General features: G+C 42.6%; 1 protein-coding gene across 1 annotated transcript in view; it reads left to right on the top strand.

Annotated features, from left to right (window-relative positions):
• Mat1 (CDK-activating kinase assembly factor) overlaps positions 1–27,991 on the top strand; it is a 246,354-nt gene that overhangs the window by 201,741 nt on the left and 16,622 nt on the right. Inside the window, exon 5 of the mRNA XM_080286620.1 lies at positions 579–776. Coding sequence (XP_080142746.1) covers positions 579–776 — 198 coding nt within the window. The remainder of the gene's footprint in view (positions 1–578; positions 777–27,991) is intronic.

Raw genomic sequence — 27,991 nt, 5'->3', positions numbered from 1 at the left:
ACATCCACATCCACACCACAATGCTCCTTTATATCCTCATTTGTCACCCTGTCTCTCCATGTGACTCCACAGGCTCCTCTTAAATAACTCATTTCCACTGCTTTCACTTTTGACTTGTGTCCTTCTAGCAACATCCAAGCTTCACTTCCATACATTAGTGTTGGTATCACAATACTGTCATGTAGTAACTTCATTTTAAAGTAGTAAATAGCTGACATGAGACAGAGAGGTGTACACGTTTGGCAGAGAGGCGGCCTAGGAAATTCCCAAGAGGGCCAACGCCTAAACGCGCTTCATAAAATAGACAGACCATAGTGTGTTAAAAGCCACAGGCAGATCTGACAGAACTAAAAGCAGAATGATGTTATGGCATTTTTTCCCCATAATGTTCATGTTGATGTGGCTCTATTACTACCAGGATTCTTATTTATGGCAGTTACTGATGGCAAATGCTATAATTCTTGGTCTTATTGCTCAGAAAACTCTAACAGTTGTTTTGTAGGCATGGAAAGGCATGTTATATTGTACAGCAAGATTTTTTAAATAGATGTTCTAATGCAGTGCACTTCTCTTTTCAGGATTTAATGGCTTCAGAAGGGGATGCATCACTCATTGTTCAGACTCATGCAGATAGACTGAAGGAAGAACAGAAACGTGAAATTCAAAAGAAGAGAGAACAGGATGCAGCTCTGGCAGTTAACAAGCCAATAGAGTTCTCTTCAGGAGTTAAGATTGGTTTTGGTGGATTGTCCAGTGCACCAGCACACCTAATGAAAGTAAGTATCATATGGTGGGCCTTCCCCCTCCCCCCCACACAAACACACACACACACAGACTTTGTCTGAACAGAGTCTGTTTACATGGCAAACAAATATATTGTATACAGCCACCAGATAGTCAGTGGTGAAAACAATTCAATTTATGCAGCATTAAAAGTTCAGTTTGCTGAAATGTACTGTGATCCTTTGGTTATAGCACACATGGTTATAAGGGTAGTAGTTGTTCCCTTGCAGTTTGTCCGAACAGCCCCAAGTCCCTAAGGAAGGCCATAGCCGAGACCAAGCTTTCCCACAGAGCTCTCAGGGAGTGTATGTTGTGTTGTTGGCGTAGGTGATTGTGTGCAATGCAGTCTTCCATAAGTTGCTTGATATACATTTTGGATAGTCATGAGCGATGGAGTCATCCAGCTTCTTTTGGTAACTCAAGAGGGCTGGATGATGCCCACATCTCAGCCTGGCCAGGTGGACCCTGTCCTGACGAGGGAGATAGGATTCTGAAGGGTGGATATCAGGAGGCTGTGCATGCAGCTGTGTGTTGTCTTTAAGTGGCTGAATGGAGCGGCGAGTGATTTAAGTATGGATATGCTTCTGGAACCTGGTCTGAGGTGGGCGAGGGGGGAGAGATGACAGACCTGTATTTGTGTATGATATCGTTTAGAGAGATGACAGTACTGTGTTTGTGTTTGATATCGTGTGCTGAGTGTTGTTTTGATGTTCCATGGTATGTGTGGATGTGCTGCCATGTAGTGTAGTGGATGTTGTGGGTTTGTGGAGGCTTCGGCGAGAATTTGGGTGCCTTTCATGTCTAGGTGACCCTTGACTTTGAGGACTTTGGTTTCCTGATGTAGGTGGTCTGTGTGTGTTGTAGCTGTGCAGCCTGTGATAATTTTTAGGGCTTTTGTTGTCACTGTGAGATGAAAATCTACACTCATGCTGAGTAGTGCTTTTTTTTCAGCCTGGTAAAAAAAAAAAAAAAAAAAAAAAAAATCTTGCATAGCTGAGCTGGGCCAAGCCCAAGACACACAAACAGTGTCCCAACATATCAGTCTATGACATCATCACATGAGTGAGCTGTTTTCATTGGCCAGGGCCTTATAACCCTGAATAGATGCTTTTCATTGGCCCACACCATCATGGCTGGAGTGTTTCACAAAGCATTGCCCACACCCCGAAGTCATGAATAGCAGTAATCAGAGATAAATGCATGCTAATATTTTCAGTTATACAAATTGTAAAGGTCAGTTTTGTGCTTCATAAACTTGTAACATATAGTATTAATATCATTAAAGATAATATACCCAAATAATTTCAAAAGTCATGGAGTAGTATACAACTGATGTTGGTTTGACCAGCCTGTGTTTACAACCAAGCCATCCACTTATGGTCACAGACTTCCTCATGTTAGTGTAAGCAGTAGAAATACTGTATTGATTCACTACCTCTTCTCCCTGGTTGTTTTCTGTATTATTCTAATAATTTTCTATCTATCTATAGCCCGACGCCCTAATCCCGCAAAGGGTGGCCGCAGACAAAACGCCTCCAAGTCACTCTGTCACCCACCATTTGACTACCCTCCCCCCAACTCACCCCCCCTCCCTCATATACCTCTCAACTCCATCCCTCCACCTCATCCTCGGTCTACCCCTCCCTCTCCCTCCCTCCACCTCACCTACATACACCCTCTTAGTTAGTCTTTCATTCTCCATTCTCTCCACATGTCCAAACCACCTCAGTGTATTTCTCCTAATCCTTTCAACCACATCCACATCTACCCCACAACGTTCCTTCACTTCTTCATTCGTCAACCTGTCCCTTCACGTCACTCCACATGCTCCTCTCAAGCAACTCATCTCCACTGCTCTCACTCTTGACTTGTTCCCCTCTTGCAAGGTCCACGCCTCGCTTCCATACGTCAGGGTAGGGATCACAATACCATCATGCAGTGACTTCTTAACTTCCATACTCACATCCCTATTTCTCATCACTGCTTTCAGTGTACCAACAACCTTTCTTCCCTGCTGTACCCTTTCACGTACTTCATCCCCCAAAGTTCCATCCTTACTCATCACACTACCCAAGTACTTGAATGCACTCACATTCTCCATATCCTCACCATCCAACCTCACTGTACACTCTGTGACTTCATTCCTCTCAAACACCATAACTTTACTTTTGTTTACATTAACTTTCAGCTTCCTCCTCCTACACACTGTCTCAAATTCATGATGGTAAATATTTGTTTACTGGTGATTTCATTGTTCTTTATGTCAGCGTTCATTCACCCTGATTCACTGGTGTATGTTTATCAAGCATAATGGCAGACTTTGTATAACCTACTCAGATCTCTGTATCTATCAGTCTATCGCTAGATACCTTAATCCCTTAATACAGGGTGGCCACAAACAAGTCGCCTCCACGTCACCCTGTCCCCTACCATTTCACTGCCCCACTCCCAATTCCCACCCCCCTCTCTCATATACCTCTTCACTCCATCCCTCCATCTCATCCTTGGCCTACCCCTCCCTCTCTTCCCCTCCACCTTACTCAAATACACTCTCCTCATCAGTCTCTCACTCTTCATCCTCTCCACATGGTCAAACCACCTCAGTGTGTTTCTCCTAATGCTTCCTATCACATCCACATCCACACCACAACACTCCTTCACATCATCATTTGTCAGTCTGTCTCTCCATGTGACTCCACAGGCTCCTCACAAATAACTCATTACCACTGCTCTCCCTCTTGACTTGTGTCTCTCCAGCAACATCCATGCTTCACTTCCATACATTTGAGATGGTATCACAATACTGTCATGTAATAACTTTTTCACTTCCATGCTCACTTCCCTGTTTCTTATCACTGCGTTCAAGGAACCAGCAACCTTTGTTCCTTGTTGTACCCTTTCAAACACTTCACCCTCCAAACTTCCATCCTTACTCATCACACTACCCATGTACTTAAACATACTCACATTTTCCATTTCCTCATCATCCAACCTCACTGTACATTCACTGACTTCACCCTACTCTCGAAGACCATAAATTTACTTTTCCCTACATTCACCTTTAGATTCCACTTCTTACACACTTTCCCAAACTCATTCACCAAGCCTTGCAGCTCCCCTTCGTCTTCACGTAACAATACAGTATCATCTGGAAACAAGAGTAGTCACTACTCGTTTTACATTGATTTGATATACAATAATTCGCTACAACGATAGTAGAAAACTTCCACCCCAAAATCTAATTTATGATAAATTTCCTGCTATAACGATATTGCCATCGGAAAATTTTGTACAAAGCACCAGGTACACGCAAGGTGACCGTCACTTGTCTCAGGCAAGATGGCGGCCTCAGCGTGCAGAGCATTGTTTTGGTTCAGTTGCGGGCCCGCCACCCCTTCAAAGCCCTGTCTTTTCCACTCGTTTACGTGTGCCCCCTAGCTGTTGTCACGTCTCAGCCAAGCATCATGCTACTGTAGGCCTGTACATCGTGTAGCATTAGGCCAACGTTGCGCAAGTGTGTTTGTTGTGTTGTTCCAATGATTTACTGTATGTGAGTAACGCTGACTGTTTTGGTGTGATAGTGTTTGTTTTGGTCTTGGAGACAACTTGGACTGACACAGGAAGTAATTAAGGTGGATTGTCATTTTTGTTTCAGTCTTGGATTGGTGACTTTGGAAAGTTGAGTTGATGTAACCCCTCTTTTATAATGTGTTTCAATCTCCCGATTTATGATAAAATCATCATACGTTAAGGTATGACCTGACGTAACCCCATCATAAAACAAGCAGTGACTGTACAGGGAGTTTCCAAACACTGTCCTCTCTCATTAGGGCCACTCCAACATCCACTGCCCTACTTTGTATCTCTTTTATAACCCCATCCATATACAGATTGAGCAACCATGGAGACATGGAGACAAGTCTATCTATCTGTCTATCTATCTATTGCCAGACGCCTCAATCCCGTTTTGGGTGGCCACAAATAAATCGCCTCCAAGTCGCCCTGTCCCCCGCCATTTCACTGCCCTGCTCCCAACTCACACCCCCCTCTCTCATATACCTCTCCACCCCATCCCTCCATCTCATCCTCGGCCTCCCCCTTCCTCTTCCCCCCTCCACCTCACTCACATACACTCTCTTCGTCAGTCTTTCACCCTCCATCCTCTCCACATGGCCAAACCACCTCAGTGTGTTCCTCATAACGCTTCCTATCACATCCACATCCACACCACAACGCTCCTTTATATCCTCATTCGCCAGCCTGTCTCTCCATGTGACTCCACAGGCTCCTCTTAAATAACTCATTTCCACTGCTCTCACTCTTGACTTGTGTCCTTCCAGCAGCATCCAAGCTTCACTTCCATACGTTACAGTTGGTATCACAACACTGTCATGTAGCAACTTTTTCACTTCCATGCTCACTTCCCTGTTTCTTATCACTGCTTTCAAAGAACCAGCAACCTTTCTTCCTTGCTGTACCCTTTCAAGCACTTCACCCTCCAAACCTCCATCCTTACTCATCACACTACCCAAGTACTTAAACGTACTGTACTCACATCTTCCAATTCCTCACCATCCAACCTTGCTGTACATTCACTGACTTCACCTCTCTCAAAGACCATCACTTTACTCTTCCCTACATTCACCTTTAGATTCCGTTTCTAAAACTTATCCTCCACCAAGCCTTGCAGCTCCCCTTCGTCTTCACTTAACAACACAGTATCATCTGCAAACAACAGTACAGGGAGTTTCCAAACACTATCCTCTCTCACCAGGGTCACTCCAACATCCACTACCCTACCTTGTACCTCTTTTATTACCCCATCCATGTACAGATTGAACAACCATGGAGACATGACACATCCCTGTTTCAACCCAACTTTCAAAGAGGAAAATTCACTTAGTTCACCATCCACACTCACTGCTGCCTTCGCACCATTGTACATACTCTTCACAGCATTCAGCAGCTTCCCATCTACTCCATATATTCATAACACTTTCCACAATCCTTGTCTATCCACCCTGTCATATGCTTTCTCCAAATCCATGAAAGCCGCATACAACTTCTTTCCCTTCTCTAGAAACTTTTCCACTAAAGATCTAAGAATGAATATCTGATCTACACAACCTCTTCCCTTCCTAAAGCCTCCCTGTTCATCTCCAACTAATTTCTCTGTTCTTTCTCTAACTCTGTCAGTAAGTATCCTACCATACACTTTTCCTATTATACTAAGAAGACAAATGCCCCTATGATTATCACACACTTCTTTTTCCCCTTTTCCTTTGTACAAGGGAATAATTATACCTGACTTCCAATCTACTGAAATTTATTATTACAGGCCTAACCTATCTTATTCATATGTTAGCCTTTCCTGATCTTAATTGTCTAACCTAAAAAAAAAAAATGTTACCTAACCTAACCATTTAACCAAACCAAACTCCATCTGTCAAAACAGCCCAGTCTAACCTAAACGAACCAGCAGTAACTTAACCCCTACACCGCGGGGTTGTTTTTGCACTCCTTGCCCGTCCCGCAAGGATATTCGCACTCCAACTGACTTTTTAAAAATATTTGCCAAAGATCAGTTATTAGTCCTAGAATATTAAAATTATATATGCATATGGCACATACCTTCAGCTTTCCCCTGGAATGTTTGTTGAGCCTTCATCGACAACCGTAGGACTTGTGGAGACTTCTGAAGTTGGGTAACGAAGTCTCCACTTTACACTTCCCAATACCCCATAATATGGTTACCACTGCCTGATATTATAACTACAAACACTATTCTATGAATTTCAAGTAGTTTGGAATCCATATTCCAAAAAAAAAACAGTGAAAGCAATGTAAATTACGAGCGCATACGAGCTTTTCTCCCATGCTGGTTCCCCAATGGTATTCTGAGGCTGAGCTGTCATTTATTATTTATAAACACACTCACACTTTATATTCCTTGTACTTTATTACACTTATTTATATATACAATATTTATCTATAAGTGAGGTTAGCAGGGGAGTGAAAGATAAAAATGGTAGATTACTAGTGGAGAAGGGAGAAAAAGTGAGCAGATGGAGAGAACACTTTAAGGAATTGTTGAACATACAGGATGGACGTAATGCTAGTATAAGTGGCTGGGGAATGGCTGGGAGAAGGAGGGAGGTGAGAAGACAGGAAGAAATCAGTAGGATAGAAGTTGAGGAAGCAATGAAGAAAGTTAAATTGGGGAAAGCCCCAGGAATTGATGGAGTGTGTGGTGAAATGCTGAAACATGGGGGAGAGATAGTAGTAGAATGGATGTGGAAGATGTGCAGATTGGCCTGGGAGGAAGGTAGAGTCCCGGAGGATTGGAAGTCAGGTATAATTATTCCCTTATACAAAGAAAAAGGGGAAAAAGAAGTGTGTGGTAATCTTCTTAGTATAATAGGAAAAGTGTATGGTAGGATACTTATTGACAGAGTTAGAGAAAGAGCAGAGGAATTAATTGGAGAAGAACAGGGAGGCTTTAGGAAGGGAAGAGGTTGTGTAGATCGGATATTCATTCTTAGATCTTTAGTGGAAAAGTTTCTAGAGAAAGGAAAGAAGTTGTATGTGGCTTTCATGGATTTGGAGAAAGCATATGACAGGGTGGATAGACAAGGATTGTGGAAAGTATTAAGAATATATGGAGTAGATGGGAAGTTGTTGAATGCTGTGAAGAGTATGTATGATGGTGCTAAGGCTGCAGTGCATGTGGATGGTGAACTAAGTGAATTTTTCTCGAAGGTTGGGTTGAAACAGGGATGTGTCATGTCTCCATGGTTGTTCAGTCTGTACATGGATGGGGTAATAAAAGAGGTAAAAGGTAGGGTAGTGGATGTTGGAGTGGGCCTGGTGATCAGGATAGTGTTTGGAAACTCCCTGTACTGTTATTTGCAGATGATACTGTGTTGTTGAGTGAGGACAAAGGGGAGCTGCAAGGCTTGGTAGATGAGTTTGGGAGAATGTGTAAGAAACGGAATCTAAAGGTGAATTTAGGGAAGAGTAAAGTGATGGTCTTTGAGAGAGGTGAAGTCAGTGAATGTGCAGCGAGGTTGGATGGTGAGGAATTGGAAGATGTGAGTATAGTACTTTTAAGTACTTGGGTAGTGTGATGAGTAAGGATGGAGGTTTGGAGGGTGAAGTGCTTGAAAGGGTACAGCAGGGAAGAAAGGTTGCTGATTCTTTGAAAGCAGTGATAAGAAACAGGGAAGTGAGCATGGAGGTGGAAAAGTTACTACATGACAGTATTGTGATACCAACTCTAACGTATGGAAGTGAAGCTTGGACGCTGTTGGAAGGACACAAGTCAAGAGTGAGAGCAGTGGAAATGAGTTATATAAGAGGAGCCTGTGGAGTCACATGGAGAGAGAGGCTGATGAATGAGGATATAAAGGAGCGTTGTGGTGTGGATGTGGATGTGATAGGAAGCGTTATGAGGAACACACTGAGGTGGTTTGGCCATGTGGAGAGGATGGAGGGTGAAAGACTGACGAAGAGAGTGTATGTGAGTGAGGTGGAGGGGGGAAGAGGGAGGGGGAGGCCGAGGATGAGATGGAGGGATGGAGTGGAGAGGTATATGAGAGAGGGGGGTGTGAGTTGGGAGCAGGGCAGTGAAATGGCGGGGGACAGGGCGACGTGGAGGTGATTTGTTTGTGGCCACCTCAAACGGGATTGAGGCGTCTGGCAATGGATAGATAGATTGATATACGTTTCTTTCAGTACTAGTAGTTTATTTTCACTCCAGCCATTCACTTTCTCATACTGTATACTAGCGTAGAAATCGAAGCTGTCACTTTCACACTCAAACTTTCAGTATTCATAAATGCTAGAGCAAAACTTTCACCTTCATTCCTCCTATTATATATACTGTACTCGTATTCTTATATTACTACTTATTTACATTTCTATTTACATTTTCTATTTTATTTACATTACAGTATTTATATTTCTATTTTATTTACAGTATGTTATGCACTGTCACTTGCAGTAACTTATAAAACTATTTTCCACTGTTCATTTATATTTTCATTCATTGCTTTCACTTGCTGTTTACACATTATTTGCATTTCCACTTGCACTGTTTTAGAGTCACCAGAAAGATCGTAGTCACTGCCCGTCATTATCATTGATACATTAGCCAGTTTACGTTCCACAGCAGAGTCATTTAGCCCTTTACCCCTACACATGAGGTTTAGTAGGGGTAGAGGTCACAGGGCCCTTTGCATGGGGCTAAAAAGCGGCCGAATTGGACAGGCGCGAATCCGACGTGGTTTCACCTTGAAAGACGACAATAAACTGAATGTAATGCTGTGGCCTAGGAGCAGTGAAGGGTTGCCAGTGTCAGCGTGGTGACAGCTGCTAATATATATGCTATGAAATGATTGGCAGGAAATCTAGGTAATACATAATAAATTAGGTAGTTCCAGGTGAATGTAAATATCACTTAGGCTTCTCCCTCCTTTTCTTATAATTTTTTTATTATGAGAACAGGTCATACGGCATATTTCAAGGGGAAATAAACAAGGAAAATTGGCAAACAGTGGATGTGAGGTGTTGCCAGGTGATAATTAGCCCATTCCAGATGTATGGCAGTATCAGTTAGCTTTTCTCTTTCTTTTATATATTATTTTGTATAAGAATAGGGCAAAGGGCACATTTCAATGGATAAAATGAGTGGATAAATCCTTCCAGGATTTGTGTAGCGCAGCACAGCTGGTCAGGCGGGAGGAGAGGGTAATGGAGGGGAGGTAAGGAGGGGGGGAGTCAAGGACAGGAGAAAAATGTCTAAATTGTCAACAGTGGATGGGAGTACAGGTGACATTAGCAGAACTGAGTATAGCTTGACACTGGTAGTACTGATAGATGATACAAGCCACCACTTGAAAGCCCGAACGAATTCAAAATAACACAGAATCACAAAAGTGACGCCCCGCAGTATGATCCCTTGCTCCCGAGCGTCACGAAAGTAACGCCCCGCGGTTAAGGGGTTAACCAAACACAAATATAGCATCAAATAGGTAAGGTTAAATTAGGATGATAATTTTGCATTGAATTATTTATATTGTTGCACAAAATTATTTAAAGTGGAAATACATGAACATACAAATCTTTCATCATTGCCTCATGTTTGCTAGCAGGTGATCAGCTGACAGTGTTTACACCTTACGTATGCGTTTGGCATGGTAGTGTCATGTGTGTGCATATCAGACCCACAGAAAGCTCAGTTTACTATTTGTATACAGTGTACTGTATTTATGATAATACAGTAGAACACCAATTTAACACAAGATAGATTCCACAAGACCGCCAAAAATTGATTTTGTGCAAAATCGAAGGGTTTTCCTTGATTAAAATAATTTGGTACCTGACAGTAACACAGAACAATAAAAATGTTCTGCTCTGTGGCTAGAGTGAGGAGTGCTTGGAAGAAGTTCAGGGAGCTGTTGCCTCTCCTGACATTGAGAGGGCTCTCCCTCCAAGCTAAAGGATCTTTGTATGCAGCATGTGTTAGGAGTGTAATATTGTATGGTAGTGAGACTTGGGCAGTAAAGGAAGAGGATATTCGCAGGCTCAGATGTACAGAAATGACAGTGATTAGGTGGATGTGTAGTGCATCCCTGAGTTTGAGGCTCGGGGGAGCTAGTGAGGGATAGGATGGGACTGGAAAGTATTGGTATTGTGATTAGGAGAGGTGAATTGAGATGGTCTGGGCATGTGGAGCAAACAAGGGATGATAACTGGGTGGAGAAAGTGAGAAGTGTTAATGTTAGGGGTAGGGTTGAGAGAGGTAGACCGAAAAAGACCTGGGACGAGGTCATTGAATGTGACCTCAGGGATAAAGAACTGAATAGGGAAGCTGCCAGATATTGAGCAGCATGGAGAGCCACCATTAGGTGACCAAGGCAGACACATGCATGCATGCATGTTGGATACTTCAAAAACGAACAAAAAATAATTACGAAAGTATATGTCAGAATGATAAATTAGCACCAGCCATTCCCTACAGTGAAGTTGGGAGGTGAATGGCATCCTCTCTGTGTCATAGTCAGTGTTGCCATATTAGAAACACAGAATTATCATATAGAACCACAAAATTTTGTAATTTACACAAAAATTTTCATACACACACACACACACATACACACACACATTCAAACATTATATATATATATATATATATATATATATATAACTCGCACGGAACACGATCTCATGGAACGCGCTCGCAATTATACACGGTAAGGGCTGGGATATATATAAGACAACGTAAGATTAAAGAACCATTATGAAAACTACAAATTAACGCAGGAGAGGCCTTTGAAAGATCAAATCCTCGAACGTCACCGCAGCGCACGGTTTGTTTTGATTACATGACGATCTAGGCGGGAAATTATTCAGTGAGTGAGACATTCTCGAGTACAGTAGCACAGTATTTGTAAGTTAAATATTTACAGTACTGTACTGTTCTGGTAAGTTTATGTGCAACTTAAAGTACTATTAAATAACGTTAAAGCAAGAAATAAAGTCTTATAACCAGTCAGAATATTGCCTTTTTTATTTGTTCGTGTTTTCCACGGTACTGTACAGTATTTGTAAGTTAAATATTTACTGTTCTCGTATGTACTGTACTTGTAAGCACTTAAATAAAGTTAAATAATTAAATAAAGCCTTGTAACCAGTTAACCCAAATTATATGATTACCCATGATCGGTGTCGGAATATTGCCTTTTTTGTTTGTTCGTTAAACTCTTACTGTACTGCTTTTCTACAGTACTGTATTTGTAAGTTAAATATTTACTGTTCTGGTATGTACTTGTAAGCAATTAAAGCATTAAATAAAGCCTTGTAACCAGTTAATCTAATTTATATGATTACCCATGATCGGCGTCGGAATATTGCCTTTTTTGTTTGTTCGTTAAAGACTTATAATAAGAGAAAAATACATTTTTGTCTTGGTATCTTTACCTCTTTGCTCAGGTTTGCTGTAATGGTTTGGATCATTTGATGCAATGCAACGTGTAGAAAACTGTGAAAACTTTCGGGAAGTGAACGAAAATCTGGGACATGAGACTGACCTTGACTTCACCCTCTCATGTATCATCTGTCACTCTGTCAGTTCACCATCTGCTATCGTGATGAGTGGATGTACGATTTTTTCGCTCGTGGCCATGCCTAACCACACATAGTTACACCCATTATCTCGACCCAGACAGAAAATACAATCTTTTTCCTCCCTTGCAAAACACAAACAACCACCCTGTTTACGAGACAGCAATATATATTGCGAAAATAACAAGGTAAAATGATAAAGAACGTAAAATGATAAAGATGAACATGACGGAAGAAGTACGTTTTCCCCGTCTGTAAACGTATTTATTTCTGCTTTGTATCTGTATTCATAATAATTAGACTTAATGTTAGTTCTGAAACTGCATTACGATTCTATTTTTAGCCATTCTCGTGGTGTGGGATCTGGAAGTTGTGACACAACTTCCTTATTGCTGATCGGAATGACCCTCCACTTTATTCTCCTGTGGCAGAGTCTAGCCTTGGAGGACTTGCAGTTTTCTCATTTAGGACTGAAAATTCAACTCTTTCGCTCCCTTTTCCAAGCATGGGCACAACGATAACGTAAAAAATAACTCGAAACTACCATAAACATATATCAAAGAGGTGAAAATGTATTCATAACATTTTTTTTTTCCAGCCATTCCTAACAGATTATGTACTGAAATCATTCGATATCACAGTACTGCATTTCTAAGTTAAATATGTACTTTTCTGGTATGTACTTGTAAGTTAAAGCACTGGTACCAGTTAACCTGATTTATATGATTACCTATGATCGGCGTCGGAATGTTTCCTTGTGTTTACGTACAGTATTTGTGTGTTGAAGTTTTGCTCTGGAGTACTGTATTTGTGAGTTATAACATTAAATAAACCTTCTAACCACTTAAAGTGCTTTCTAGTGATTACCAGTGACAGATAACAGCAAAACAACACATTTGGGGGGTCTAGGGAGCAAAATACGGAGTAGTTTAAATATACGCGATTTCGCACCTAACGCGGCACGGTAGGAACGAAACCCACGTGTTCCGTGCTAGTTACCTGTATATATATATATATATATATATATATATATATATACACAGTAATCCACTTTCTGATTTAATAGAGCCAAACGCATGTCCAGAAAGTGGTCCCGTCCGGAAAGTGGGCTCCTGGCTCTTGGACTTGTACTTAACCCCTTAACCGCGGGCTTGTTTTGCTTTTTCTTGCGGCTCCCGCGGGCATATTCACGCTCCGACAGAATCTCTAAAAATATTTGCCAAAAATCAGTTATTAGTCCTAGAATATTAAAATCACATATGCTTATGGCACATACCTTCAGCTTTCTCCTGGGGTGTTTGTTGAGCCTTCATCGAGTACTGTAGGACTTGTGGAGACCTCTGAAGTTGGGTAACGAAGTCTCCACTTTACACTTCCCTACAACCCGTAATATGATTACCACAGCCTGATATTATCACTAGAAACACTATTCTATGATTCTCAAATAGTTTGGAATCCATACTCCAAAAAAAAAAAAAACTGTGAAAGCAATGAAAATTACAAGGGCATTTGACCTTCCCACTTGACATCATTCGCCGCTGGTGTTCTGTCATTTATTATTCATAAAAACACTCACAGTTTATATTTCTATTACTATATAACTATCTATCTATCTATCTATTGCCAGACGCCATAATCCCGTAAAGGGTGGCCATTTGACACTGAGTTATTTGTTTTACGGGGAGGGGCACTAACCCTCCACCAACCCTTGTTGACACGTAGGATATAACTTATATATATCTACAGTCTTTATCCATAAGTTTCCTTCAGTAATAGTAGTTTATTGTCACTGTAGGGATTCAATTTCTCTTTCAGTAAAATACGTAGCATTCACTTTCTCGTCCTGTATACTAGCATTGAGAGTGAATGTCACTTTCACCTTCACTTTCATTACTCCTAGTATATATACTCGTATTCTTATAATACTACTCATTTACATTTCTATTTACATTCTCTATTTTATTTACATTACAGTATTTACATTTCTATTTTATTTACGCTGTGTTATGCACTGTCACTTGCAGTAACTTATAAAACTATTTTCCACTGTTCACTTATATTTACATTCATTGCTTTCACTTGCTGTTTACACATTATTTACAATTCCACTTGCACTGTTTTACTCACCAGAAAGATCGTCGTCACTCTCTATCAATTGTCAGCCTTTTACCTCTTTCCAAACGAGGTTTAGTAGGGGGTAGAGGTCACAGGGCCCTTTGCCATCTATCTATCTATCTATTGCCAGACGCCATAATCCCGTAAGGGGTGGCCATTTGACTTTGAGTTATTTGTTTTACAGGGAGGTGCACTAACCCTCCACCAACCCACTTGTTGACACGTTGGGAGCACGTATGGTTTGGTTATATGGTTACCACCGAGCATTGTAAGTGGTTTCTTGGCTTACAGGAAACCATTTGGCTTGTCACTCAATGTACAGCCACCTGTAAAGGAAAGAAAAGCAATAAGAAGTGACAGGATAGATGGGAGAAATAGGAAGAGAGGAGGGCAGGCACAGAAAAAGAATGATAAAGGCTAAGGAAGAAGAGGGAGCACTACATCGAGTGGATGATGGTCGCCATCACCTACCACTAGTACTGTATAGTAATACATAAAATTATCCATACGATTGCTCCCGTTTAAACATTGAGCACCCAATTGCCAGCAATCTATCCATAAGTAAGCAGGAGTGAGTCTACCTCCTACCCATGCCCCCCACTCATGACCCCACTCGCGAGGGTGGTTGAGTGGAGTTTGGTGAGGCAATTGATAAGGAAGGGAATCCACCACCAGAGAGATGCTCTTATTTGCTCTTTCTTTTCTTTGTTTTTGTGTGTATGTGTGAAAGAGAGAGTACTGATACAAACAAAAATGTATTCCATTTATAAATCAATCTTTTAATTCTTTACGAAATGGGCATGGCCTTTCTATATTTTCTGTTGAAACGAGTCTTTCACAGGTTACTTGTTATCGTTCCTGAATTAGCACAGCTACTTGGCATCTTTACAAACTTACCTCTGAAAGCTACACATGAGGATTTAGAATGCGTACATATTCCACAAATGTCCACCAGTAGGTGGCCATATTTAATGTTCCTGATGTGCATATTTTAATTTGAATGCTGGCTCTCAAACACAAATGATGTTATGTTGGAATAGGTTTTGTTTGGTTTGGTTAGATTAGGTTTTGTTCACTCATTAAGTTTCCTATAGCTTTGATATGGGATACACTGCATCCAGTCAGAGTGATGGTTGGTAGACAATGCAACCAGTCAGAGAGATCATCAGGAAACACATCCATGCATGACTTGGCCACTTCCTTAACTACCCCAAAATAGGAATATTTTGTCGTCAATCACTTCTTGCTGTCACAGTTCAGCAGTTAACTGTCTGTGTTTCATAAGTATCAAAATTACTTACCTTGAGATCATGAGTTGTTTATAAAATAGGTGAAATTGTCACACCCATTTGGTAAAGAAAAATCATCAGTCTAACAGTACTTGTGTTTTGTTTCCACTGGATCAATAGTTATATCATACTATTCAGGCACCCCTTCACACCACATGGCCTGGCTAATCAGGCTATCACTGTAAACAAATTGGCATGAATTCTGTTGCTAGTTCTATATTGTTGATACCTAAATGTAAGTACTGTACAGGACTCCTCATTTTATGATGGGGATGCTTTTGAAAAACTCCATTGCATAATTCTTTCAGACAAAGAGAGTTTGTGTTCACCCCTGCCTGTTTGTGAGTTTGTGTGTCTGTTAACAGGATTACTCAAAAACTAAGAGCGATATTTGGACCAAATGTGGTGGGTAGATAGCCCATGTCCCATAGAACAATTGATTAACTTTTGGGGCTGTTCTGGATCTTATTACAGAGTCTAGATCCAGAAAACACTTTTTGTGAAACCCTAATTAACGATAAGAAAACCAAACCCATTATGAAGAGTGGTTTGGAAATACGTTGCCCTTATCGGGGAGATGCGCTCCATTGAGTGCCCCTCTAGATATTTATCATATAATGAGCCATTTATAACATGAATTGAGTGGGAGTACATTTTTGGCCAAGGGTCGACCACCCATTGAAGTCAAAAAACAAGTTCCCAACTTGCCTAATCTGGTTATTTCACTTCACTGCATTTCACGTGCTGCTTGATCTCCAACACCATGCAGTTGTACCATCACTGATGCCTGGGTTTTGGAGTCGGTAATAATATTTCCTGACTCCGATTCCGACTCCAACTCCAGAAATTTTACAAGTACAACTCTGACTCCAACTTAAGTATATACTGTGCTAATAATATGTCACATGGTCATGATTTTATATATATATATATATATATGCAAGGAAGAAGGAATCAAAGGCAAGGGGCCTGTGAATTGCTTCCCCCAAGAGAAAACAAAAATAAAATAACAGAGAGCCAAATTCAAGATCTATTCATTTTGAGATGCCTGGACACAGAGCGTTTGAAAGACTGGAGATTGTAGACAGTAGGAAAAACAGACAGAGGGAGACAGTGCCAGAGATGACCTGTTGCATACATGAAGGACTGGGAGTAGTGGTTAACTCTTGCATTAGAGAGTTGGACAGAAAAGGGATGAGAGTTTGTTGCTAGATGGCTGCTACGTGCCCACTCTAGTGGTGGAGGGATGCAAGCAGAGAGCTCAGAGGAGCAGTGACCATTGAAATAGCAATAGAAAAGAGATAAAGATGCAAAAGTGTGGCAAAGAGAGAGTGGTTGAAGGGAGCTGGTAAGAGGAAGAGAGTTAATAAGATGAAAAACATTTAACTTCACCCTATTGAGAAGAGCTGTGTTTGGGGAACCTCCCCCACACAAGAGAGTTGTACTCTACACAGGGTAAATAAATAATCATGAATTTTGATTGATGCAGCTCTTTATTTTCATCAGCCAGTCCTACATTGCCCCACAAGGAGTGTAGGAGCCCGGGGCTAGGCAGATTGGTCCTGATGTTTAAGGTGTGAGTGACCAGCCTCACTCATCCTTGAGTGGCATTGCATGAGTGATAAACCCCAGCCATCCCATGGATATAAACCTTCACCGGCTCAGTCCAGTTGGAGTGCCGTAATTACCCACTAAACCACCAGGTGCCAAAATTTGATTACAGTACCCTTGCATCCAAAACGGGTTTCTCCAAGATGTTTCACGTCCAAGACGGAGACCATAAATAATAATCCAATATATTGCTGTAATACAGCTGCATACATCCAATACGGAACCCAAATCCGAGGAGAATACAGCTATGACGGTCTCACCCGATCCAACATGGTTTTCGTGCCCAGGAGAGTGATGTGGTTGTGATGTTGTCCAATGAAATATTGGCATCTGTTCACGTGATGAGCAGTTGGGGCTTGTGTTTTTGTCTCTCTCACCAGTGTTGTGGACACACTTACCACATGTTGCACTCAGTGTTTGCTCCTAGGTTACTGCCTCTCCTTACGTAACCATGGCCAGGAAGCCATCTGCTAACCCCTTGAACTACTGCCGTCTACCTCAGCTACTAAGCTGGAGATAACAGCTACTAAGCTGGAGATAACAGCTACTAAGCTGGAGATAACAAGCTCAGAAACACACATTTTCAAGGTGAGGAAATTTATTTTGGTGCCATAATACATCTAGGTTGATGTTTTTTAGGGGCACTTTTCGAAGATTTTGTGACAATAATAATTTTTTCCATAAGGTCCTGTGTTGGTCCAAGTCGTTTCATGTCCTAGACGGGACCCTCAGGCGACAATATTACGTCTTGGATGTGAGGGTGCTGTATATGGTTACCACCCAGCGTAGTAAATGGTTTCCAGGTGTACAGGAAACCATTTGGCCCATCACTCAGTGTAGAGTCGCCTACAGGCAGAAGGAAGGGGAAAGAAAGAAGGAAAGAAAGACAGAAGTGTTAAATCTTTTATTTTAAATTCTCTACTTATAGCGCTTGCATAATAACCAATAAACCTGGAGTGGTGGCATCTTCGCCGTGGGCCTACCCCCCAGAGGTTGTCGAAGCAGAAGAGGAGGACAGCATGGGGGCCAAACCACTGCAAACTCCCCCGGAACCTGGGAGTGGCCAAGTACCACATCTTTCAGCACAACACATACAACAACACCGTTTTTTCTACACTGTGAAATAACTCCCCGGTGGTTATTTCTCGATGACGACTTCTAACCAGGGACGTTGAGAGCAATCCAGGACCCACCACCAAATACATATGTCCAACATGCTCAAAACCTGTCACGTCGAACCGACAGACAAAGGGTTCAGTTCAGTGCAGGTCCTGCAAGAGCTGGACCCATTACACCTGCACAACACTTGCATCCAGAAAACATTACACAAACGCCTGGGCCTGCTCTTTATGCTCCTTCCCCCCACCCACTAGCCCCCCCCACCAACCCTACTCCTACTTCCTCCACACCTCCTCAGCCTAACCCACTGATTCTTCCCACACCACCAATCCCCTAACCCCTCCCATTCCACCACATCCCAATCGGCCCCAACCCTTACCTCCATTACTACCTTCTCCTACCCCTTCCCCTCCACCCACACCACCACATCCCCCCTGTGCTGCAGCAGCAAACACTCATCACACACACAACATATACATCCTTCCATTAAACATTGATGGCATAAACACCAAAAAACAATAACTCACACAATTCATCAAACAACAAATGTACACATTGCCATCTTACAATAAACAAAACTACACAGAACACAGAAAAACACCTACATTTCATAATTTCACCACCTTTCGACAAGACCGGGCCGGTGGCGGTGGACTCATCACCCTGGTACACAAATCCATCAACTTTTCAGATACCAGTGCACACACAAAGTCACTTCTCCCCCCACATGACACCACAACAGAAATACAATCAATTAAAATATGCACTGGTAACAAATCACATATAACAATCACCAACACATACATTCCCCACCAGTCGTCCCCCACAGTACCACACAATTACTCTCCACAAATACACCACATCACTGACATACCCAACATCATCCTGGGTGGTGGTTTCAGTACCAAGACGTTGGCAGTCAACAACTCTGACACAGACAGAGGGCTGGTACTACAATCCCAGACAGATCATCTTTTCATACTGAACAATCTCCCATCTATATCCCACACCAAGCCCTCTTCCTCCCATCATCCCCAGACATAACCTTTTGCTTCTCAAACCTCGCCCCCACAAAATCCTGGAGAGTGGTCAAAACCCTAGGATCTGATCACCTCCCAATCATCATCACTGCCAAAACCAGAATCACCCCAGCTGGCCAAGACACACATACACCAATTATAACAGAGCCAACTGGGAGGTCTTCACAACTGAAACAGAACATTTCAAAACATTAAACAGCACATCTATCACAAACATCAACACTGCTGTGCACACTTTCAATACTATCTACAGTACTCGTCAGAAGTATTCAGCGTTGTCCGCCGGGCGCGCAATACTTATGGCCCAAAAAGAATCACCCATTTTTGGGGGTAAGAATTGAGCCACAAGTTTGAGCTCCGAGCATGACGTCACGGTAGCCTGAGGCCTTCCGACACGCTGGTTGGTTCCCGCCTCAGTCGCCCACGGGCTGCCTGAGAGAGAGGAACTCCGCCGAGTGTCCCTCTCAAATTGCGCCATTTTTTATCGAGTGTCCCGCAGTGTTTTGGCCTTTAAAACTTTGTTATGGCACCTACCCGTGAACTATCGAGTGAAATCATATCCCAGATCATTGCTCTAAAGGAGGCAGGCCACCAGACAAAGGAAATTAGTGTATTGGTTGGTGTGGCACGATCGACAGTGCGTCGTTGGTGTGCGCGGTTTCGGGAGGAAAACAGTGGTGAAGTTCCCACAAAGAAACCGAGGTCTGGTAGGCCTAGGAAAACTTCCCCAAGGTCTGTTAATGTTTTAAAACGTGCAGTGGAGTTTAATCCTCGTGTGAGTGCAAGGAAAATTAAGGAGAGCAACCCAGAAGTGTTTGGTGAGGTGTCAGTGAGAACAGTGTCTCGTAGGGTGCATGAGCTTGGTTACACAAGTCACAGGCCTGTGAAAAAGCCTCTTCTCTCTAGCAGCCAGAGAATTCGTAGGCTTGCCTTTGCTAATAAATATCTAAACTGGGGTGAGGAGCAATGGTTGTCAGTGTTGTGGTCTGATGAGGCAACGTTTAGTGTTACCTGTAACAGAGGAGCACGCAAAGGTAGTGACTCACTTGACCCACGGTATGTAGAAAGCACAGTTAAACATCCTGATTCACTCATGGTATGGGGTTGTTTCTCAGGGAAGGGTTTGGGGAAGCTTGTTGTACTTCCCAAGAACCTCAGAGTGAATCAGGATGTTTACCTGGAGCTTCTGTGTGATCATTTACCAGACTCCTTTGAGCTAACAGGTGCATGAGTGTTTCAGCAGGATGGTGCACCTGCTCACAAGGCCAAATCGGTCACCAATTGGCTTCGTGACTGCGAGGTATCATTCATGACAGACTGGCCAGGAAATAGCCCAGACCTCAACCCGATTGAAAACCTCTGGTACCTCGTAAAGAAGAGTCTCCAAGGGAAGGACGTGAGCTCTCTGCCTAAGCTGGAAGCCGCCATTCGTGACTCCTGGGACAAAATACCGCTCCAGCACCTCAGGAGCCTCGCCCTTTCACTTCCAAGACGTCTCAGGTCCGTGAAGAAACGTAAAGGCTACCCTACAAAGCACTAAAGGTAAATAAAATGCATTATTTATATGTTTTTCAATGTTGAAAGGTTTGTTTCTCAGGAGGGACGCAGGGCGCTCCATACTTCTGACGAGCACTGTATCTATCTATCTATTGCCAGACGCCTCAATCCCGTTTGGGGTGGCCACAAACAAATCGCCTCCAAGTCGCCCTGTCCCCTGCCATTTCATTGCCCTGCTCCCAACTCACACACCCCTTTCTCATATACCTCTCCACCCCATCCCTCCATCTCATCCTCGGCCTCCCCCTCCCTCTTCCCCCCTCCACCTCACTCACTTACACTCTCTTCGTCAGTCTTTCACCCTCCATCCTCTCCACATGGCCAAACCACCTCAGTGTGTTCCTCATAACGCTTCCTATCACATGCACATCCACACCACAACGCTCCTTTATATCCTCATTCGTCAGTCTGTCTCTCCACGTGACTCCACAGGCTCCTCTTAAATAACTCATTTCCACTGCTCTCACTCTTGACTTGTGTCCTTCCAACAATGTCCAAGCTTCACTTCCGTACGTTAGAGTTGGTATCACAATACTGTCATGTAGTAACTTTTTCACTTCCATGCTCACTTCCCTGTTTCTTATCACTGCTTTCAAAGAACCAGCAACTTTTCTTCCCTGCTGTACCCTTTCAAGCACTTCACCCTCCAAACCTCCATCCTTACTCATCATACTACCCAAGTACTTAAACGTACTCATATTTTCTAATTCCTCACCATCCAACCTCGCTGTACATTCACTAACTTCACCTGTCTCAAGGACCATCACTTTACTTTTCCCTACATTCACCTTTAGATTCCGTTTCTTACACACTCTCTCAAACTCATCCACCAAGCCTTGCAGCTCCCCTTCGTCTTCACTCAACAACACAGTATCATCTGCAAACAACAGTACAGGGAGTTTCCAAACACTATCCTCTCTCACCAGGGCCACTCCAACATCCACTACCCTACCTTGTATCTCTTTTATTACCCCATCCATGTACAGATTGAACAACCATGGCAACATAACACATCCCTGTTTCAAACCAACTTTCAAAGAGAAAAATTCACTTAGTTCACCATCCACACGCACTGCAGCCTTCTCACCATCATACATACTCTTCACAGCATTCAGCAACTTCCCATCTACTCCATATATTCTTAACACTTTCCACAATCCTTGTCTATCCACCCTGTCATATGCTTTCTCCAAATCCATGAAAGCCGCATACAACTTCTTTCCCTTCTCTAGAAACTTTTCCACTAAAGATCTAAGAATGAATATCTGATCTACACAACCTCTTCCCTTCCTAAAGCCTCCCTGTTCTTCTCCAACTAATTTCTCTGTTCTTTCTCTAACTCTGTCTATAAGTATCCTACCATACACTTTCCCTATTATACTAAGAAGACAAATGCCCCTATGATTACCACACACTTCTTTTTCCCCTTTTCCTTTGTACAAGGGAATAATTATACCTGACTTCCAATCCTCCAGGATTCTACCTTCCTCCCAGGCCAATCTGCACATCTTCCACATCCATTCTACTACTATCTCTCCCCCATGCTTCAGCATTTCACCACACACTCCATCAATTCCTGGGGCTTTCCCCAATTTAACTTTCTTCATTGCTTTCACAACTTCTATCCTACTGATTTCTTCCTGTCTTCTCACCTCCCTCCTTCTCCCAGCCATTCCCCAGCCACTTATACTCACATTACTTCCATCCTCTATGTTCAACAATTCCTTAAATTGTTCTCTCCATCTGCTCACTTTTTCTCCCTACTCCACTAGTAATCTACCATTTTTATCTTTCACTCCCCTGCTAACTTCACCTCCACCCTCTCTTACTCTTTTCACCTCTCTCCAGAACACTTTCTTACAGTCCCTCCACTTTACACTCAAATTCCTTCCAAATTCCTCATCTACTCTCTTCTTACTCTCTTTTACTAATCTTTTCACCTCTTTCTTTCTTTCTACATATAACTCTCTCTTCCGCCTCTCAACTTCTTCCACGCCCCTATTTCTCATCCATTCATTGTATGCTTTCTTCTTTTGTGCCACAGCCTGTTTCACCTCTTCAGTCCATCACGCTGTTCCTTGCACCCCCCTCCGTCTTCTCTTCCTTCCACATACCACATCACATGCTGCACATATTTCTTCTGTAAATATCTTAGACACCCCTTCCACGTCTCCCATCTGCACCAATTCATATTTGGCCAATCGTTCCTCCACTTCTCTCTTATACTCTGCCTTTTTCTCATCCTCTTGTAGCCTTTCCACTCTCCTTGCAACTACTACTACCTCTCGTCTTTCCCTTCTTCTATTCCTCCATCTTACTTGCATTCTAATTCTGGCCACCATCAAGTAGTGGTCAGAAAGTCCACTTCCCCAACCTCTATACACTCTTGCATCCTTTACACATCTTCGCATCCTTTCATCCACACACACATAATCAATCATTGCCTTCCTTTCATTCAGTTCACCACCCACCCTTCTCATCACTCGCCATGTATACCTGTGGATCATTTTATGCCTGAAGAGGGTATTGGCTATCACCAACCCCCTCCCAGCACAAATGTCCACTAACGCACTCCCATTCTCATCTATCTCAGCAGGCACACCCCACTCACCAACTATTCCATCCACCTTCACATTCCCAACTTTACCATTCATATCACCAATCAAAAACACTCTCTTATTCCTTCCAAACTTTTCTATGCACACTTCTACATTTGTCCAGAACTCTTCTCTCACTCTTCTAGCACGATCTTGCGTTGGTGCATACACACACACAATCGCCCACATTTGTATTCCAACTTTCAACTTTACCCACACAATCCTTGACCCAACTGAGCCATACTGCCTTATGCTCCTCTTCCATCTTTTACTCACAACTATACATACTCCTTCCTTTGCCCTCTAATTCTCACCTACTCCTGCACATATACCCCATCCATACTCCCATTCTCTCACACTTTCTCCTCTCCATTTTGTTTCAGTTATTCCACATACATCCACTTTCGCACCCTCAAGCACCTGGACAATCTCCCTCTCTTTCACCTCATCATTCGCTCCCCTTACATTCCAAGTTCCAATTACCATGTCCTTTGTCCGGTCCTTGGTCGTCATCGTTTGGTCAGTCCTTGTCCGAGGCTTATTGTTTGTTTTTTTTAGTTAGTTGTTTTCCGGGGAGGGGCACTAACCCTCCGCCAACGCTTTTAGTCGCCTTTTACGACAAGCAGGGATACTAGGGGAGTATTCTTGAAGAAAAACCCTACCCCCAGGGGTACAATTATACAAAATGCAGACAAAAGACACATCCCTACAGGCAACAGAAAGAGACACAACCCCAACTACACACCAGTAATTCAAGGCCTTATCAGTCAACGGGACACACTACGACACTCCCGAATACCCTATACACAAGACACCGTACAACAAATACAAGAACTCAACACTCAAATAAACAATAAAGTATCAGAACGACAAACACTAAACTGGAGTAATTATCTCCATACACTTGACCACAAAACAAACACCAGCGAACTCTACAAAACACTAAACAGCATCACACTCTCCAATAGCAACACTACACAATCACATGCTGCCATCACAACAACAGACACCATACCTTCAAACAAACAACTGGCAAACACTCTCATCAATCACTTTTCACATGTCAGCCATCTAAACCCCCATCCCGAAGAGCGACGTATCATCCGACGTAAGAGACAGTTCCCCACAGACCCAGACTATGCACCATTCACTTACAGCCAGATGAAGCACATCATTAGCAACCTTAAGCACTCATCTGCCTGTGGACCAGACAACATATGCAACATTCACCTTAAACACCTTGGACCACAAGGCATACAAGCACTCACCAACATATCAAACTACAGCTACTCACACAACACGATACCCAACATCTGGAAGCATGGCATTACCATCACTATCCCTAAACCCAACATAGACCTCACGTTACCTTCCTCACACTGCCCCATCACACTCCTCCGCATCCCCTCTAAAGTCACTGAACGACTGTACTACAACTAGTCACACCTCACATTCCCCTAGCCCCATCACAACATGGCTTTAGGCCACTACACTCCACAAACACTCTTCTTACAGACCTTACACAGAGAGTTTTTGATGGCATGAATTCAGCTAGGCCCCCACACACAACACTCCTAATCACACTAGACATTAGCAATGCTTTTGATGACATCCCCTGTCACAACCTCACAAACAAAATATTCAACACAAACATGCACAATAACACAAAAAGACGATTGGCAAACTACTTAGCAGGCAGATGTGCACATGTAACATTTGCCGGTCAGTCTTTGAACATCAGAAACTTCACAAATGCCGTTCCCGAAGGATCTGTTTTATCCCCTACACTCTTTAACCTATATTTGCACAACATACCCACACCCCACACACCACAGATACACATAGTTTCCTATGCAGATGACATAACACTCACATGTACACACCAAAATGCAAACACAGCTGCACACATCCTCCAACCTTACCTCATCGCACTACATGAATGGTTCACCACAAATAGGCTCAAAATAGCCCCAGCCAAATCTACAGTGACCCTTCTCACAAACTGGACAGCAAAACACAGGCACATTCCACACCTCACCATAAACAACACCCCTAACACACACACACATACACACACACTCACACATACACAGATGTAAGGAAAGCCCCAGGACCTGATGGAATTTCTAATTGGGTACTGAAGGAATGCAGAGAACAACTGGTGGATAAAATTCACAGTTTAATCATGTGTTCTCTGGAAGAGAGGAAAGTGCCACAAAAATGAAAGAGGGCAAATGTGGTACCAATTTATAAGGGAGGAAACAGGGAAGAACCCCTGAATTATAGACCATTGTCTCTAACCAGCATTGTCGCAAAATTGTGTGAGAGAATCCTGAAAGACAGATAAAATATCTAGAAGAGATGAATATTTTGGCTGAATGTCAGTTTGGATTCAGAAGTGGAAGGTCATGTGTTTCCAACTTGTTGAGCTTTTACTCAAGAGCTATTGACATGGCACAGGAGAGAGATGGTTGGGTGGATTGTGTGCATTTAGACTTAGAAAAGGCCTTCGACTAGGTACCTCATAAGAGACTAATGTGGAAACTAGAATATATAGGAGGACTGAAGGGGAAACTCCTGGAATGGATGAGAGACTTTTTGAGCGACAGACAAATGAGGACAGAAATTAAGGATATGATGGAGGGAAGTAACAAGTGGAGTCCCTCAAGGCTCAGTGTTGGCGCCAGTAATGTTCCTGATTTACGTAAATGATATAGTAGATGGAGTGAACAGTTATGCAAGTCTGTTTGCTGATGATGCAAAGATCTTGAGGAAGGTAGAGGTTGAGGAGGATTGTAAAATGCTGCAGGAGGATCTGGATAGGATACATGATTGGAGCTGGACATGGGAAATGAAATTTAATGTAAAGAAATGTAAAATATTGGAAATGGGCAAAAGTACCAGGAGGCCATCACTGAATTATTTGTTGGGTAATGAATTAATCACAAAAAGGAGAGGAGAGAAAGATTTGGGAGTGCTGGTCCAAGATAGTTTGTCACCTGAAAAACACATTAACAAGATAGAGAGACGTATAAACTCTTGACTAACATAAGAGTAGCATTTCATTATATGGATGAGGAGATGATGAAAAAATTGATAGTGGCCTTGATCCGCCCCAGGTTAGGATATGCAGCGGTAGTGTGGTCCCCACACAAAAAGAAAGATATAAACAAGATTGAGAGAATACAAAGAACAGCAACCAAGATGGTCCCCAGTCTGGCAGATCTGTCATACAGAGAGAGGCTGGAAAGCTGGATTTGCCTTCCTTAGAGGAAAGGAGAAAGAGGGGAGACATGATTGTAGTGTTCAGAACCATTGTGGGAGTAGATAAAATTGACAAAGAAGATCTGTTTTTATGGGATAAGAGAGCAACAAGAGGACACGGAATGAAATTGAAAAAGTCAAGCTGCTTGAAGGATATCAAGAAATATAGCTTTCCTTACAGAAATATAGACTTATGGAATAGCCTGGACAAAGGGATCGTCCAGTCTAAAAACTTAAACGAGTTTAAAGCTAAATTTGACTTACTGACAAACAACGATGGGAACCCACGAGCATAGCACATTTCGTGTATGTCACTATTAGGTATTAGGTAAATACATAAACATTTGGAACGATGTGGACGAAATGGTGGTGCAGGAGAAAAACATTCATGTGTGTAAAAGTAGTCTAGATAAATGTGGATATGGAGACTGGACAACACGAGCATTGCTCAATTCCTGTATACTACAAATAGGGAAATACAAATTGGTTAATACACACACACACACACACACACACACACACACACACACACAGAATCATTGGTGTCATACTATACATCAGTATCAGTTAAACAACACATCACAAACATTAAAAGTAAAATAACACCAAGACTCAGTGCCTTGAGGTCACATGCCCATAGAACATTTGGACAAAACAAAGAAACCACCACCACAGTATACAAACAATATATATGTTCAGTGATGAATTATGCGAGCCTGCTTTGGCTTCCTACCTCACTAAAACACACTATAGCACTCTTCAGACGATACAGAACAAGGCCCTGAAAATAATCACAGGCTGCACAGCTGCTACACCCACAGACCATCTGCATCAAGAAACCAAAGTCCTCAAAGCCAAAGATCACCTAGACATGAGAGGCACCCAAATTCTTGCTACAGCCTCCACAAACCCACAACATCCACTACACTACATGGCAGCACATCCACACACACCAAGCAACTTCATAACACCCAGCACACAATATCATACACAAATACTGTCATCTCTCCCCCCTCGCCCACCTCAGACCAGTTTCCAGAAGCATATCCATACTCAAATCACTCGCCGCACCATTCAGTCACTTAAAAACAACACACAGCAGCATGCACGGCATCCTTATATCAACCCTTCTGAATCCTATTTCCCTCATGAGGACAGGGTCCACCTGGCCAGGCTGAGATGTGGGCATCATGCAGCCCTCCTAAATTACCAGAAGAGGTTGGATGACTCCTTCGCTGATGCTGTCCAGTACCCCATACCATTAAGCACATTATGGAAGACTGCATTGCACACAATCACCTATGCCAGCAACACAACATACATTCCTTGAGAGCTCTGTGGGAAAGCCTGGTCTTGGCCATGGCCTTCCTTAGGGACTCGGAGCTGTTCAACCAGACTGCCTAGGAAACAACTACCAATAAACCATTATACATGGCTGTAAAATTAACTGAATAAACTGTTGAAAATAGTAATCCCTCCAATATCCGATGTA

The sequence above is a fragment of the Coenobita brevimanus genome, chromosome 112, assembly GCF_032717465.1.
Source record: "Coenobita brevimanus isolate Jiangsu-jjx chromosome 112, ASM3271746v2, whole genome shotgun sequence".
In the NCBI taxonomy this organism is placed as follows: domain Eukaryota; kingdom Metazoa; phylum Arthropoda; class Malacostraca; order Decapoda; family Coenobitidae; genus Coenobita; species Coenobita brevimanus.
The sequence above is the reverse complement of the archived record's forward strand: the minus strand, read 5'-3'. Positions and strand labels throughout refer to the sequence as shown.